Source organism: Macrobrachium nipponense, chromosome 45 (assembly GCF_015104395.2).
Source record: "Macrobrachium nipponense isolate FS-2020 chromosome 45, ASM1510439v2, whole genome shotgun sequence".
NCBI classification, from domain to species: Eukaryota; Metazoa; Arthropoda; class Malacostraca; order Decapoda; family Palaemonidae; genus Macrobrachium; species Macrobrachium nipponense.
In genome coordinates this window covers 7,143,621-7,161,219 of record NC_061105.1, presented here as the reverse complement: position 1 = coordinate 7,161,219, position 17,599 = coordinate 7,143,621, and the positions used below count along the sequence as shown (strand labels likewise).

General features: G+C 41.1%; 1 protein-coding gene across 8 annotated transcripts; it reads right to left on the bottom strand.

The window, feature by feature from the left end:
• Positions 1 to 826: 826 nt before the first annotated feature.
• Positions 827 to 15,387, bottom strand: LOC135214339 (uncharacterized). Of its 8 annotated transcripts, none has more exons than XM_064248545.1 (4): positions 15,186 to 15,387; positions 12,911 to 12,980; positions 2,962 to 3,734; positions 827 to 2,053 (listed from the first exon to the last, which is right to left on the bottom strand). In XM_064248545.1, the coding sequence occupies exons 3-4, from the start codon at positions 3,463 to 3,465 to the stop codon at positions 1,790 to 1,792; spliced, it is 768 nt and encodes a 255-aa protein (XP_064104615.1). In that variant the 5' UTR covers positions 3,466 to 3,734; positions 12,911 to 12,980; positions 15,186 to 15,387; the 3' UTR covers positions 827 to 1,789. The 8 variants fall into 8 exon arrangements, with proteins under 8 accessions (XP_064104615.1, XP_064104622.1, XP_064104616.1 ...); XM_064248552.1 differs by having other exon boundaries at positions 12,934 to 12,980; XM_064248546.1 differs by lacking the exon at positions 15,186 to 15,387 and adding an exon at positions 15,066 to 15,152.
• Between the last annotated feature and the right edge of the window lie 2,212 nt (positions 15,388 to 17,599).

The following is a 17,599-nucleotide window of genomic DNA, read 5'->3' as shown; positions in this document are numbered from 1 at the left end:
TAGGAAAACTTCGCATGGTAGGCTTTGTATTTTAATAAAATCAGGACAAAAAATTTCAAACTACTAGAGTATCAAAGAGCCCGCATATGTTCTCATCATTACTTATGCAAAATAAATGAACCAAACAATAGTGAAATTGAATGGGGAAAAAATAAAATAAAATAGAATAAGAGAGTAAGATTCCCTACTAGTGTTGTCCCCCACAGGACCTCTTCACATGTGAAATATTGCTAAGTAGACCGTTCTCTCTATATCAGAGATATCTAAAGGTGTTATAGCATTCTGGCCAACCAACTCTCCCATTTCGAACCTCCAAATCTGTTCATTGTTGTATATGTATAAATAAATGTTCTAATCATACCTCTTTCTCCTGCATGCTGTTTCCTTATTTCTATGCGTATCCATAAGGCTTCTAAGTGAGGAATAACCACTTTGGCAGGATTAAGAATGTTATCAACTTGCTGGTACTATGTTGACAGTGGTCAATGTGCCATTCTGCTTTTTCTGGTGCCATGTATTGAAACACTTGCTTAAGGATAGCCATCATGAACACAGACTTTGTGACACTCCAGGTTAGCTCTTTTATTAATATTTTTTACTGTACAGGAGGCTACTGATCACTGACTTTCTAAGGAATGCTGCAAAACCTTCAAGCATCATGCATTGGACATTGTACACAATACATTTCCAAAGGAGTCCACAGATAGGAATTTGAAAGTTTTTACTTGCTCATTTATACTGCCGCTGTAGATAAATTTTTACCTGTATTTAAAATTTCATTGTTATAATCAAATAAATTCTGTGTAAAGGCTAAAAATTCTCAATACGCATTTAAAGATGCTATATTTAAAAAAAAATACAGGTACATAACGTGGAAACTAGACAAAAATAATACAATAATTCTAAAAAATGGAATAATACTTATCACTTTAATGCAAGGTGTTTGACCTGAAACACCTTAGGAGCATACATGGAATTTTGTGCTCTGTTAAAACTGTATTGCACTCATGGGACTGAATTCTAAATCAATCACATATTTACACTAGGATACAATACCTAACTAATACAATGGAATTCTATACAAGAATGTTTCTCATAACCATAATGTGGAATGATTTATGTATGAATAACATGACTAAAAACAAAACCTTGTAACTATAATGCACCAAATTTACTTTTAAAAAATTCTTTCACTTATGAGTTTTGACATGACTTGCCCTCTTGATCCCGCTTTAGCTTTTCTTCATTCAAAATAGCTTCAGAAACTTCCTTAAGTTCCTTGGGACTCATAACATAAAAGACAGTTCTAGGTTGACTTGTAAATGCTAACTTTGCACCTTCGGAAATTTTCTTATCACCCGTAGCTTCAAGCCAAGATGGCACCTTCCTAGCACGTTTCTCCATGACTGTTAACAAATTGTGCTGCTCAGCACCTATGCTACTTCTCTATTTCTAAGTTCAATATATTTGTAAGTACCACTGATAAGTTACCTTGTAAAGGTATATGCATGCACACTGTTTTACATACAACCAACAGGGTTCAGGAGTTGAAGTGTGTAAACTCTAATTTGGAATACAGACATATCTAACAATTTTTACCACCACTATACACTTTAAATTTACCTCTTAAGAGCTCAAAATCTAACTTACAACATGCATTCTATCAACAACTCATAGTACATGAGGCCTGCCTCTTGTGGAGGAGAAACAAATGCACAGTATATCAAACATATACTGCATGTACTGTTAATTACATTTGTTGATACCACCAAACAATAAATCCTTGTTCCTATATGTTTCCATATTCTAAGCTAGATTCTGAAGATGATGGTGAGAGTTGTGGATACTGTTCAGGAACTGGGTGAAGATAGGGATTTGGTCGTCGAACTGGAATACCATAATAATCATCTGTATCTTCAGCTGATGTATCACCTCCCCCCCAGTCAAGGCCAGCTACCGTACGTTCATTAACCAACTGTTTGAACTCTTGAATTGATTCATTTAGAGACCACAGTTGACAAAGAAGTGACATGTCCAGCTGACGCAAACCAACCTGTAATATTTTGATATGTTGAATAAATTCATAAATAACACAAGAAACACTGTGGAGGAAATCCTATAAACTAGAGGCTATGAATTAGCAACTAAGAATGTTTATATATCAATTACGAGCCCTCTTTCAACTAACAACTGTGCTTTTAGACTTTTTAAGTATTCAGTTAAACCCTTCACATTAACTTCACTGCAAAATTAGTCCAACTCTGTTTATAGAGACTTCATTATTATTCTCATGGCTTCACCAAGACATGAAGAGCTAATACAATACCTAACATACCACTGTGTCGAAGCCCCAACAAATATTATGAAATTTTACATATGAACAAAGGATCAATGAGTTTACAGCCAAAATTTTCACAAGAAATTCAAACCTACCATAAAAAAGGACTCAAGTTCTGTAAGCACACTCATTACTACCAAGGTCCAAAGTTTGTTTACTTTTCACTCAGTGTCCATTGCACAGTCCAGTAAATCAAAATTTGTGTACAAAACTATGATTATCAAATCTTTGCGAGCTTTCTTGAGGTAAAAAGGAATGATTTGTCACCCACATTTTCTTGAGAAAGAGTTAGTCTTGTCTTTTGAAGGTTTTAAAAACTGCACATACCTTTCATGAGCAAGGTGTTACAGGTAGAAAGGTAATTCAAAGTAAGAACTGTATATGTACAGTCTATAGTTTTTTTTATATTAAAACAAAGAGGGATGAACTACACAAAAAATGAAAACATTCATGTATGTGATGCTTACAAAATGAATATATGCTATTGTGAATCAGAAATATAAAATAATATATTCATACACAAATTCAGTTACTGTAATTCTGTAAAGTCTGTAAAGTTACCACTATTGTTAAATGGTTTATACTAAATATAAAAACAATTTAACATAATGTTGCAAACTCACCATTTCTTTTCTCAACACTGCTAGCTGGGAGTCCAGAGTCGATGCTCTACGGTGTTTGGTTGGAGCATGCGCTGGGCTTAGCCTTGGATTGACACCAGTAATAGAACCAGGTACAGGTGGGCTGCCTCTTGGACTGTGAGTTTTGTTGCCAGATGTACAGGCAGTCTGGTTTCTCGGCGAGGACGAATGGCTCCGAGGTGAGGATCTGGGAGAAAACCCTTGTGCTGACCCATTTGCATAGTATGGTTCAAAGGCACTGGCTCCATAACCAACCCCAGAGTACTGTGAACGAGCAGATTCTGGTCTGGAATCCATCCTTGACTCAGTTCGCGAATCTGCCCGGGCAGGAGGACTGAAACGATCGGTGTTGTTCCTCACAGGAGGACTGTAGTGATCCCTTCCACCTGGTTCGTTTGCTCCACCGCTGCCTTCTCGACGTCCAGCAAAATTGATCAGGCCACTGAGACTTTTTGGTAATGGTGGCAGACCCTGAATACTTGACATGTTTTCTCTATATGTAAGATAAAAGCTTTTCCTCTTTTCTGGTTTCAAATTCTTGGTATGTGAGGAAGGTGTCTTACGACAAAATAAAGCTACTTTCAACTCCTGAACCCTGATTACAGAATAACTCAGAGGATTCCCATGGTTACAAGGCTAATACAATATAGGCTAAGTATGATAAATGCAAGCTACCAGACATTTTCTTGTGTCTGATAACGTTCTTGTATCAAGTGAAAAGGTAGTTCAACAACCAAGGCAAGGATCATCCATACCTGAAAAGCAACAAACAAAACCTTTTCAAGTTATATAACAAAATGAGGGATGTGGGAAGAATAACATCATTCACTGCAGCTTCTCAAGTTTACAACATCATAGTCCAATCTGAATGGTCAAGAGGCAAGCATCATATATGACAGGTAACATTAAAAAAATATGATATTGTAATGATACAATTAAGTTTGTTCATACTTACCTGGCAGATATATATATAGCTGATAATTTCCGACACCGACAGAATTTAAAACTTACGACACACGTAGTGGGAGTCAGGTGGTTAGTACCCATTCCCGCCGCTGGGAGGCGGGTATCAGGAACCATTCCCATTTTCTATTCATAATTTTTATTTCCACTGTCTCCTGAGGGGAGGTGGGCGGGTAATTAATTATATATATCTGCCAGGTAAGTATGAACAAACTTAATTGTATCATTACAATATCATTTTGTTCATGCAACTTACCTGTCAGATATATATATAGCTGAATCCCACCTTTGGTGGTGGGAGAGACAGAATAGAGGATTTAGGAAACACATATGTGCAGATAATTGATATCTTGGTTCCTTACCTGTTAGCATAGCTGGCTTCGTGATTACTGCCACGTAAGTCTGCTTGTGCTACTAGAGTTGCCAGCAAGGTAGAGACCTATGAAGCTGGTGCACTCCAGATGATCTGTCAACAGGGGCGAGACCACGACGTGACTAGACCATGGACCATACTAATGAGGGCAACGAGACAAAAATACCACCACCTGGCTTAGTTTACCAAAGGTATCCCACTTAACTAAGCTAATGGAAGGGAGACCCGCCCCAGGCGGTCACCCCACAACCATAAACACAAATTAAAAACCCCCCTAATCCCTAAAGGATAGGATGAGTGTTACCTCCTGCCCCCAAAACAGTGTCTGCAGCAATGTATGGTCCGAGGGAGAAGCAATTTTCGTATGTCACTTTCACCTCCCGCAGGTAGTGTGAAGCGAACACCGAATTGCTTCTCCAAAATGTGGCATTCAAAATATCTTTGAGCGCCATATTTTTGTGAAAGGCTACCGAAGTAGCAATAGCTCTCACCTCGTGAGCTTTTACTTTCAGAAGCTTTAAATCACTATCACTACACTTATTATGCGCTTCTTGAATCGTATTCCTGATGAAGAACGCCAGTGCGTTTTTCGACATAGGAAGATCAGGTTTCCTCACTGAACACCACAAATTGTCCGATGAACCTCTGCAAGCTTTAGTTCTCTGCAGATAGAACTTTAGAGCCCTGACAGGACACAGGAATCTCTCACGTTCGTTTCCAACTATATCTGACAACCCTTTGATTTCAAAGGTCCTCGGCCACGGGTTGGAAGGATTCTCGTTCTTTGCTAAGAACATGGGACTTAAAGAACACACCGCACTACTTTCTGAAAAGCCAATCTGCTTGCTAATGGCCTGAATTTCGCTAACCCTCTTCGCCGTCGCCAGAGCGGTTAGGAAGATCGTTTTCTTCGTCAGATTCCTGATAGAAACTGAATGAAGCGGTTCGAAGTGACTCGACATCAAATATTTGAGCACCACATCCAAGTTCCACGAGGGTACTTTAGGCTGGACTACCTTCCTAGTCTCGAACGATCTAATGAGATCATGAATGTCTTTATTATTAGACAAATCGAGTCCTCTGTGCCTAAAGACTACAGAAAGCACGCTCCTGTAGCCTTTAATAGTTGGAACAGCCAACTTCACTTCCTCTCTCAGATAAAGAAGGAAGTCAGCTATCTGGCTCACAGAGGTTGTGGTGGAGGAAATGCCCTTCTTCCTGCACCAGGATCTGAAGACAGCCCACTTCGATTGGTACATAGCGATTGAGGAGGGCCTCCTTGCGGTGGCAATCGCCTTCGCCACAGGTCCTGAAAAACCCCTCGCTCTGGCCAACTTCTTGATAGTCTGAACGCAGTCAGACTCAGAGCGGGGAGGTTTTTGTGGTACCTCTCGAAGTGGGGCTGTCTGAGTAGATCTTTCCTTAAGGGCAGAGTCCTCGGAAAGTCTACCAGGAAGGACATCACCTCTGTGAACCAATCGGCTGCCGGCCAGAAGGGGGCGATGAGTGTCATCCTCGCTCCTTCCGATGCCGCAAACTTCCTCATCACTTCCCCGAGGATCTTGAGCGGGGGAAAAGCGTATATGTCTAGACCCGACCAACTCCAAAGTAGGGCGTCTACTGCGACTGCTCCCGGGTCCAGAACTGGGGAGCAATAGAGTTGAAGTCTTCTCGTCCTGGACGTTGCGAAGACATCCACCTGTGGACAGCCCCACAGGTTCCACAGCGACTGGCAAACCTCTTGGTGAAGGGTCCACTCTGTCGGCAACAGCTGTCCTCGACGACTGAGAAGGTCCGCTCGAACATTCTGTACTCCTGACACGAACCTTGTCAGGATCGTGACTTCTTGCGCTTTCGCCCATAAAAGGAGTTCCTTTGCGATGGCAAACAGAGAAGGCGAGTGAGTTCCCCCTTGATTTCTTAGGTATGCCAGCGCTGTGGTGTTGTCCGAATTGATCTGAACGACTTTGCCGGATACTTCTTCCTGGAAAAACCTGAGAGCCAGATAAATGGCTGACAGCTCTTTCAGATTGATGTGCCAGGACACCTGTTCCCCTCTCAGTGCCCGACACTTCTTTCCCTCCTAGTGTTGCTCCCAACCCGTGGACGACGCTCGGAAAACAACACTAGGTCGGGGTTCCGAAGTTTGAGGGAGAGCCCTTCTGCGAGCTTCCGAGGATCTGACCACCAACTTAGGTGATCCTTCACCTCTCTCGTTAAACACAAGATCGCCTCCAGATCTTGCTTGTTCTTCCAACTGTTGGCTAGGAAGAATTGAAGAGGTCTGAGGTGCAGCCTTCCCAGAGAAACAAACTTCTCCAGTGAGGAAATGGTCCCCAGCAAACTCATCCATTCCCTCACCGAGCATGTTTCCTTCCCCAGAAAGGTCGCCACTTTCTCCAAGCATTGAAGTTGTCGCCCCTGGGACGGAAAAGCCCGAAAAGCCACTGAGTCCATCTGAATCCCCAGATAGACTAAAGATTGAGACGGAGTCAAATGCGACTTTTCGAGGTTTACCAGAAGCCCCAGGGACTTTGCTAACGTCATGGTCGTGTGCAGGTCCTCCAGACACCGTTCCCGCGATGAAGCTCGAATAAGCCAGTCGTCTAGGTAGAGAGAGATCCGTATATTCTCCAAATGAAGCAGCCTTGCCACGTTCTTCATTAGAATGGTGAAAACCATCGGCGCTGTGGTCAGACCGAAGCAAAGTGCCCTGAATTGGAATACCTTCCCCTTCAGGACAAATCGCAGGTATTTCCTTGATTGGGGATGGATGGGGACGTGAAAATACGTGTCTTGGAGGTCTAGTGAGACCATCCAATCCCCCGGTCTCAAAGCTGACAGCACCGATTGAGTCGTCTCCATCTTGAATTTCTTCTTTATCACGAAGAGATTTAGGCTGCTGACATCGAGGACGGGTCGCCACCCCCCCGAATGTTTTGGCACCAGGAACAGGCGGTTGTAAAACCCTGGCGATTCCAGGTCGAAGACCTGTTCCACCGCTTGCTTCTCGATCATTTGTTCCAGCAGATCGAAAAGCACTTTCTGTTTCTCTCCTCGATAAGAGGGAGACAAATCCTTTGGTGTTGAGGATAGCGGGGGTGACTTCAAGAACGGGATCCTGTACCCTTTCCTCACGACATCCAGCGACCAAGGGTCGGCATCTCTCTCTTCCCAGGCTTTCGCGAACCGAAGAAGCCTGGCTCCTACCGGCGTCTGAAGGACTTCCAAATCACTTCCTACTCTTTGACGGAGCAGGGGTTTTTCCTCTGGAAGAGCCTCTTCCTTGGGAGGCTGCTTTCGAGGAAGGTCCAGTACGAAAGGGCTTCGATTTCTTGGCAAACGAAACTCCAGAAGATGAAGCAGCTGCTGGCCTTCTAGAAGACTGAGCCAGAAGATCTTGCGTTGCCTTTTCCTGAAGGCTTGAAGCTATGTCCTTAACCATAGCCTGGGGGAAGAGATGGTCTGAGAATGGAGCGAAAAGCAAGTCCGCCTTTTGCGTTGGAGAGACGGATTTGGCCGTGAAGTTACAAAAGAGCGCTCTCTTCTTGAGAATCCCCGAGCTAAAGTGCGTAGCCAACTCCTCAGAACCATCCCTGACGGCCTTGTCCATACAAGAAAGTACGCTGGACAGCTCCCCCAGACTAATAGTATCAGAACTCCTTGACCTGGCATCTAAAATTCCAAGACACCAGTCGAGAAAGTTGAAGACCTCTAGAGTCCTGAAGAGGCCTTTTAGATGAAAGTCGAACTCGTTATGGGTCCAAGTGACTTTTGATGAAGACAGAAGGGCTCTTCTGGAGGCGTCCACGATGCTCCCGAAGTCACCTTGAGCAGAGGCTGGTAGTTTAACGCCTATGTCCTCTCCCGTCTCATACCACATGCCTCCTTTACCGCAGAGTCTTGATGGCGGTAAAGCTAAAGAGGACTTTCCTGACGCTTTCCTCTTCTCCATCCACTCATGGACTTTCCGGAACGCTTGCTTCGTGGAAAGCGACTTCTTCATTTTAATGAACCCCGATGCCTTCGTTGCCTTAAAAGAAGAAAATTGAGAAGGAGGAGTACGAGGGGCTTCCGGTTGAAAAGTTTCTCCGAACTCCGACTGTAGAAGACGCATCAAAACTTTATAGTCCGATGAGACAGTAGCTGGTTGCTGTTCTTCCTCTGCTTCTACTAATTCATCGCTAACTCCTTCCTCAGAAACTGGAGAAGTAGGAGGAAACTCTGAAGAAAACTGACGAACAGGAAGGGTTCCTTCATCCACCTGAACTTGCATTGGTGAGGAACTGGTGTCTACCAGCGCGCGCTTGGCGTCCGAATCCACACGTTTGGCGCCGACAGGTGCGCGCTCGACATCTACTAACACACGCTTGGCGTCCACTGGCGCGCACCGAGCGTCCACTAGTGCACGCTTGGCTTCCACTGGTGCGCGCCGAGCGTCAGTCAGCGAGCGGCTGCCGCCCACTGGTGCACGTTTATCAACAACAGGTGCGCGTTTGGCGGCACCGGAAGCGCGCTCCACTTGCACAGAAGCGCGCTCAGAGTCCACCACTCGCTTGCGAACATACGAAGACTTGCGAGCGGGAGATATCTCATCCTGAGAGCGAGAAACTAACTTCTCACCTCCTCTAGAGAGCTGCTGGGGAGCAGAACGAACTCTAGAGGGAGACTCGAACGAAGAGAGAGGCGAGCGAGGAGAAAGAGCGGGTCTTGACTTCTTCACAGGAAGCTTCTCATCCTTTCTACGACGCGGAAGAGACTCTCTAGCAGCAAGAGCGTCCTGAAGTTGCTGCTGCAGTGACTGAATCATCCTCTTGTTTGGCGAATCTTCCTGCTCCGGGGAGGGACTGATCCTGTGAGCAGGAGAGCAGCGAGGGGACGCCTCCCTCCTCCTCCTAGGTACGGCCTCTTCCCGAGCTCTGGAGCGACTGTATCGCTCGCACGAGCTAACTGAATCCAAGTCCGAAGACTCTCTACGCCTTTTCTGCGGCGGAAAAGCAGCGAACGCACTGTCAGGAGAAGATCGCAAAAGCGGAGAACTAGAACGTGAAGCGTCAACATTACGCGCCGTCCTTTTCAGCGGACGGGAAGCACCTTGAGAACTCCACCCTTTACGTGGGGATGAAGCCTCCGATGACGAAAAACACTCCTTGAGGAGACGTGCACGCGCACGCTCCCTGGCAGTCTGGGGATTTTCATCAGTAACTGCCGAAGGCACGCCAGATCGGTGGGGGTTCCTTGTAACCCTCCTTCGGCTTTCGACATGCTCCCTCCCCAGGTCCTGGGAGTCAAGCAGAGGTCCAGGCCTAGAGGCGAAACGAGGCCGATCTGACGCACCCTCCACTACACAAGGGGTATCACTGCACTTTTGCACATCACTTTTGCTCTCAAGAGCAAACACTTTCGATTCTAGATTACGAATCGACTCCAATATTAAGGATAAAGTATTACTCTCTACAGACACTGCTTCAGGGCCCGGAGGCAAAACTACAGGGTTAGGAGCATTAACAGAAGGAGGGTTAACAGGAGAAACATTAATTTCTTGCACGCCTGAAACACTCCTGGAGGAAGACCTCCTTAACCTATCCTTTTCAAGTTTCCTAAGATAGGTATCATACGCCTTCCACTCAGAATCTGTTAATCTTTCGCACTCCTTGCAACGGCTTTCATACACACATTCATGCTCCCTGCAACTCTTACATACCGTATGTGGGTCTACTGAAGCTTTCAGTAGCCTACCTCTACAATCAGTTCTAGAGCAGAACCTAGCGCTAGCTGTACTAGACCCTGACATATTATCCAAGAAAAGTCCAAACCAAAATCAAATCAATCCACTAATAACGTGTGCCTAGCCACCGATCCAATCAATTGATCCAAAAAAGAACCAAAAGGGATACTCAAGTAGCAAAAAGTTTCCAAATCCAGACGGAGGTGCTGTAAACAGATGTTCACAACACCGGCGACAGAAAAATTATGAATAGAAAATGGGAATGGTTCCTGATACCCGCCTCCCAGCGGCGGGAATGGGTACTAACCACCTGACTCCCACTACGTGTGTCGTAAGTTTTAAATTCTGTCGGTGTCGGAAATTATCAGCTATATATATATCTGACAGGTAAGTTGCATGAACAAATTCCAATTTTAAGTGTTTCTGCACAAACATGTATCATACCGTGTGGAATACTGTACAGCACAGAAAAAGACGAGATAAAAGTGCTACTGTGCATAAATAAGGGCAAAAAATCCAATAAAAAATTGGTTTGTGCCTACAAACCGTGATGAATAGTATATAGAGAAAGGAATGAGATCTTGAGAAGTACAGTAAGTTCCACAAGTGAAGCGACAAATTTCAGAATTGATCATACTTCTTTTAGAAACTCTTGTGGGATTGTCTGTTAGTATAATTTATTCCAATTATTGTCATCCTCTTTATCTGATAATACGTATCAGTGATTAACTGTAGAAGCACTGAAAGTATTTCCCCAATGAATGATCAATGTTAGTTCAATAATTGTTTATTAAAAGAGAAAAATTAAGAAGAAAAAAAATGAATTTCCCCATGGAAACATCTGTGGCTCTCAATGAGTGATATCAAGTGTTCACCATTGAGTGGCAGCAGGAACCGAGTGCATAAGTATTGGCGTAATATGATTTGTAAATTAACTTTCTACTTTTATAGCGTTATATAGAAAATTATTATGATTTCATTTGATGTAGCACAAAGAAGTTTAGCATCCGATTAAATGAAATATAAATAAGGCACAAGTTGGTGTGAAAAGAAAACAAAACAAAATCCAAGTTATATGCGCGTTTAGCATTGCCTACATGGTTAGGCCTATTCAAGAATCAAGGAAATATATTTTCCAGCTTTTCAGTTAATAATTTCATCGAATTCCTCAATTGTGCAAATTTTTACATGTGGAATTGCGTTCAGGGTTGCATCAAACAAGTATTTTCATAGGTTTCCACATTTTTTTTTTTTAGTGCATAAGTGAGACTATTCTTGTCCATACAATCCGGAGTGTGAATATGCTTGGCGAATATTATTTTAATTCGAGTATCTCCTGTTATGCTCTCTCTCAGAACCTTTTTATCTAATCAGGAATAACTAGAGGCCTGTTTTAAGAATCGAGCCACTAGGCCTATTGGTCATGCTCGGGTGCTTCTTTATATATATAATTAATATATATATATGTAATTTATATATATATATATATATATATATATATATAATATTATATCTATATATATATATATATATATATATATACTATATATACGTATATATATATATAATTCCCCCAAAAAATCATAAATTTCTGTTATACAATAATGCTTGACTGGATCGAACTGATTACTGGTTGCCCGTGGAAATATGAATTTGGGTGATATTACTCCCTTATGATACGACCACTTACGCAGATTCAGTCTTAAATTTCATGGTTGGAATATAATTAGAAGATTTGAGGTAAAAGGTTGAAGTGAAAAATGTGAAGTAAGAATTGTGGGTAGAGGTAGTGGTAGAGGGGGAGGAGGGGTGGTTGGGGTCTGTCGTCTTCCTACTTAACTAGGTGGTGATTTTACGGGGTGTTCTGGTTGCTTGCGACCGTCTTTCTTATTTTTTATATAGCGAGTGTGTTTCCCAGGTGCAAGGAAAGGTCCTGGTGTCGGTCCTCATCGTTTTATTTTCTATCTTTGCCTAAATAAAACAGTGGCCCTGCATTGTAAGCCTTGCTATGCCCAGAACTAGGCCTAGTCACCTGAAGGTAGCAGCAGCAGTTAGAGCCTTTCTCGAAGATGGTGTTTTATGCTTGGTCCTAGAAGACAAAATCAGAACTACCAACCACACCCAACCTCTCTGTTGAATCTAGGTGCATTCATGGTTGATTATGTTTAATGTTGCGAAGATTTTCCCTTTGCATTCTATTGATACTTCGCTAAAATAATTGATAATACACTATGATATTAAATATTTGTTTCCACATTGCTTGAAATATACATTGGTAATGTTGGTAATCCTGTATTGAACGAAAATTTCAAATTTTTTCGTTTCTATTGTTTGAAGTAATTACTATAGTTTAAAATAATTACTATTACCGTAATTTTTTCTTATGATTGTTATAAATATCATAGATTTGATATTTGTGCATCATATGTTAGCTCTACTTTGCTTGATAGAGCTTTCATTGTAGAAAAAATATAAGTTTTTCAGCTACGTGTTGTAGTTGCCAGTTAGTGAATTTTGTCGCTTCACTTCTGGAACTTACTGTACAATAAAAGTTATTGGCAGTGCTGCAGGTAAGTCCTGGAAGACAAACAGAACTCCTGATAAAAGCAGAAGAATGATGACCACTAAGAACCTTAGGAAAACTCAAGAAAAGCAGTGAAGATGGAAGGAATAGTTGGTGATAAAGCAGTATTCTCAGTATTACCTGCCTAGCCACCTGCATAAGCTCACATTTATAGCAAAAAAGGACTATAGGCAATGTCACCACAGTAAAATTGTCCATAGTAAATTAGCAGTTGTACAGCTGCCACAAAAACTTGCTAAGTAAAGAGACAGTACAAAATAAAATTAAACTGAAAAATACTTACCTTCATTACCATGCAAGCCTAACCTCTTTTAGCTAGGAGCAACTCCTCTCAACCAGTCTCGAATGTGCACCTGCAAGAATATAAACAGGCATGAACACTCAGTACAATGATTCAATCTTCTAATGTGCGAGATATAACTATGATAAGATAAGGAAGAATGTCAAGGCCAAGCTCCTATATGAAATATGTTAATAGGGATCATAAGACTTGTTACTGATAGTTCTAATTGGAACTTGCTTCTTCATGAGTGGACTAATCTTGATGAAAACTTGTTCATTGTCTTTAAAGAACCATGGTTGAAGGGAGAATTATCCTTGATATACCCAAATATTTTACAGAATTCTGTACTCATCAGTTAAGAGACCTCACGAAGCCAGCAGCTGTCAGAGTGAGATCTAACAACTAGAGAAACGAGTCAGTACATATTATCTTTCACAAATAATGAAAGACACGCTTAGGTAAGAACACTGAAGAAATTACTTGTCTAAAGCATCTGCAGGGTAAGACAACTATGTTCCATTGCTTCCCTTCACAAAAGAATGCAGTCAGCTGTAATGGGTAGCAAATGGAAAGTTAGTCTGTTCACAACACCAACTTAACAACATACAGTACATCACATAATAAATAGTTTGTAAATATTTACATAATTTGCCTTAGCATCTGTGCCAGAAACAGCATCATAATGCTTACCATGTATAGTAGTTGTAATAACCTATAACCTCTCAATCTTTAATCTAAATAGTACAATGTAAGTAAAAGGCCAACTTATAACAAGATGGGAATTCCAAATTTACCACGACCTTTACCAAAAGACTACAAAACAATAATTTGCCTAAATTTAATTGTCTATTTTCTCATCTTTATAAGGATAAAACCATAAAAAACAATAGGTTGGGTCTGTATAAACAAAGGAACATTAATTTGTTACAAATAAAATCGAAATAACTAGATACGAGTACTTGACAGGTTTTACCTAAAATAATCTTTATATGGGGATATCTGAGAGCAAGAAAGTATAAGGAATAACAATGAGGGGAAAGTTATTAAAGATGGAAGAAGGCAATGCATATAAAAGATGAAAATTTTAAAACAAACTATAGCTAGTAGTAATAGGAAATGATGGAATAAAGAACACAAGTAGTACTTAAAAATTCTACTGCAAGAAGATACTGCATAGTAATCAGCACAAAACAAGAGAGATTGTGATTACAGAGGATTGAAAATCGTGGTTAGGAAAACAAAACTAATGGTGACTGGAAAGGCAGCACAAGAGAAAAGACAAACAGGAAAGTGACCATGTGGCTACCTAGGGCGAAGAATTTCCAGTTGCCTATTTATTAACAGGGTACTGATATAGCCTAATGACAGCAAGATACTGGAAAACAAAACAAAAATACACAAATACCTATTAATCTGGCAAACAACAATGGTTCAAAAACACAATCCATAGGACCATAAAACAGAAAGTACAGGTTAGGGTAGGATATGTTTCATGCTTATCGTGGCAAACTGTTGTCAAGCCTACAGCCAGCTTAGGATACTAGCCTATATAAAAACTATAAATACTATGATGTCAGAACAACAGACGCTGATTGTAACCCAACAATTCAAGTCCAAAGAATAAAGCAGGGTTCTGACCCACTACAGGACAAATCCTTCGCTAGTGTTAGAACCTGTTTGGAATTAGGCCAGCCTATGTTAATAAGAATTAGCTATCTTTAAAATTAACCTTAAATTAAGCTGCAACCTGGAACACTCAAATAAGGCAAGCTAGGTTATCCAGCTACGATCAAAATGACAGCTGCCTTTCCTTAAGATTGTCACTCGTCAGCCTATTCTGCTGCCCCTTTTTCTCCGCCAAAGCTGAACTGAGTATCAGAAATACCTTTACCAGATATAGAGGCAGCTGTTGTAGATCAACTCAAGTAAATATCCTAAATATGAAAAAAGCACTCCAGTCGAAAAAAGGCACTCAAATCGAACAGGTAGTACCTAGGTATCTAGCTAGTACTTCGCCACAGATGTTCCTGAAGAAGACAGAGCATAGGATACCTTTACCAGATATACTATAGGAAGCTGTTGTAGATCTACTTAATTAAATACAAAAAAGGCCACTCAAATCGAAAAAAAGCACTCAAATCGAACAGGTCCCTACTTCGCCACAGATGTTCTTGAAGATATTAGAGGGAATATATTTTTTTGTAATGTAAACAAAGCGTCGGACTCTTCTTCTTCCAATCTGACATCGGACGCGTTTACGTCACGAGAACCTCACCTGACCAATGACAGCTCGTGCAATGATGGCATGCCTTCAGGAAGCATTTATTTACACGCCTTCCATCAAGCAAACATCCGCGTAAGGAAAAGGTCACTCACGCACACCAGTTTATGACCTTTAATTCGCAACCCGACTCAGCAACGGTTCAGGCGGCCGGCCGCGTCTGTTTTCACGGGTTTACGACGGCGAAGTAGTTTCTAATCCTCTTCCTCGCGATGACATTAGCGGCGGACGACGTTTGAGTGGTGTTTCTCGTTGGGAAGGCTTCGCCAATGCCTTTAATTGTTTCAATATAATCAAACCGTTATCGTAATGTCATAAACCTTCAAAGAATGACATAAAAAATGGAATACTGTATAACCTCACTTTGCCATGTAGCTACAGTGACGTCAGTTTCTTCGGTGGTGCCTTTCATTTTTAAGACGAGGTTAGAGCTAGCCTTAGGGTAACTATGTGATTGTTACCGCCGTCTACCTTTCACAGCAGTGGTCTTTCGGGGATCCTGGGTCTGTCTGTAGAGGTCGGGGCTGGGGAGGGAAGGGGAGTCTATTATGGCTGGCAATCCCCATGAATCGCGAACCCTCACCCCTTTACCAGAGAAGTTGTAGGTTACGAGAGAGATCTGAATTGCATGGTGCATCATATGCTCTGTGTAGAATTCGAATATATATATATATATATATATATATATATATATATATATATATATATATATATGTGTGTGTGTGTGTGTGTGTGTGTGTGTGTGTGTGTGTGTGTGTGTGTATGTATATATATATATATATATATATATATATATATATTATATATATAAAGTTTTTTTTGCCACGAAGGAAAAAAATGAAATAGCGAGTTAGCGAGTACTTTCGTCCTATTTAGACCCTTTACTGAGGCATATCTCAGTAAAGGGTCCGAATAGGACAGAAAGTACTCGGCTAACTAGCTTTTTCATTTTTTTCCTTCGTGGCAAAAAAACCTTTATTTATACATAGCATCACGTTTTATATACTTCGTGATCAATTTATTCATCTATTATATATATATTATATATATATAGATATATATATATATATATATATAGCTTACACACACAGCACGTGCACACGTGCGCACATACTTTTTTCGTCTTTTATTTTATCAGTGGAATTGAATATCACAGTGAGAAATATCAAGATAACATGCTACTGATTTGGTAAATGTACAGTAAGTTCCAGAAATGAAACGACAAATTTCAGAGGAATTCGTTCGAAATTCACTAACTGTCAACAACAACTCGAAGTTGAATTTTTTTTTTTTACAGTGAAAGCAAAATAAAGCTAACATATGATGCACAAATATCAAATCTATGATATTTATAACAATCATAAGAAAAAATTACGGTAATAGTAATTATTCTAAAGTATAGTAATTACTTCAAACTATAGAAACGAAACAATTTGAAATTTTCGTTCAACACAGGATAACCAACATTACCAATGTATATTTCGAGCAACGTTGAAACAAATATTTAATAGCATAGTGTATTATCAATTATTTTAGCGCAGATGCATAAAACCATGCAAGTATCAATAGAATGTAATGGGAAAATCTCCTCAACATTAACATAACCAACCATGAATACACCTAGATTCAACAGAGAAGTTGGGTGTGGTTGGTCGTTCTGATTCTAGCTTCAAGGACCGCACATAAAACACCATCTTCGAGAAAGGTTCAAACTGCTGCTGCTTCTTTCAGGTGACTAGGCCTAGTTCTGGGCATAGCAAGGCTTACAATGCAGGGCCACTGTCTGTTATTTAGACAAAGATAGAACCATCAGGACCGACACCAGGGCCTGTCCTTGCACCTGGGGAACAGACTCGCTAAATAAAAATAAGAAAGACGGTCGCAAGCAACCAGAACACCCGTAAAATCTTCTCCTGGTTAAGTAGGGAGACGACAGACCCCAACCAACCCCCTCCCCCCCCCCCCCTCTACCACTACCTCTACTCACAATCCTAACTCTACCTTTTTCACTCCAGCCTTTTACCTCAAATCTTCTAGTCATATTCCAACTGTGAAATTTAAGACTGAATTTGCGAAGTGGGCGTATCATAAGGGAGTGATATCACCCAAATTCATATTTCCACGGACAACTAGTGATCAGTTCGATCCAGTCAAGCATTATTGTATAACAGAAATTCATGATTTTTTTGTTTTTGTATATATATATATATATATTATATATATATATATATATATATATTATATATATATAAAGAAGCACCAGAGCATGACCAATAGCCTAGTGCTCGATTCTTAAAACAGGCATCTGGTTATCCCTGACTATACTGTTTTTTTCCATCTGTCCATCCGCCTGTGGTGTTTGCGCATGGTAACACTGCGTCCCGGGGTTTGAATAATATCCTATTTCG

What these genes read in the sequence shown, in the direction of transcription:
- LOC135214339 (XM_064248545.1), bottom strand. Translation starts at nt 3,465, where the DNA reads ATGTCAAGTATTCAGGGTCTGCCACCATTACCAAAAAGTCTCAGTGGC. An exon ending in CAGTGTTGAGAAAAGAAATG is followed by an intron (nt 2,054 to 2,961) that starts GTGAGTTTGCAA and finishes AAAATATTACAG; the next exon opens with GTTGGTTTGCGTCAGCTGGA.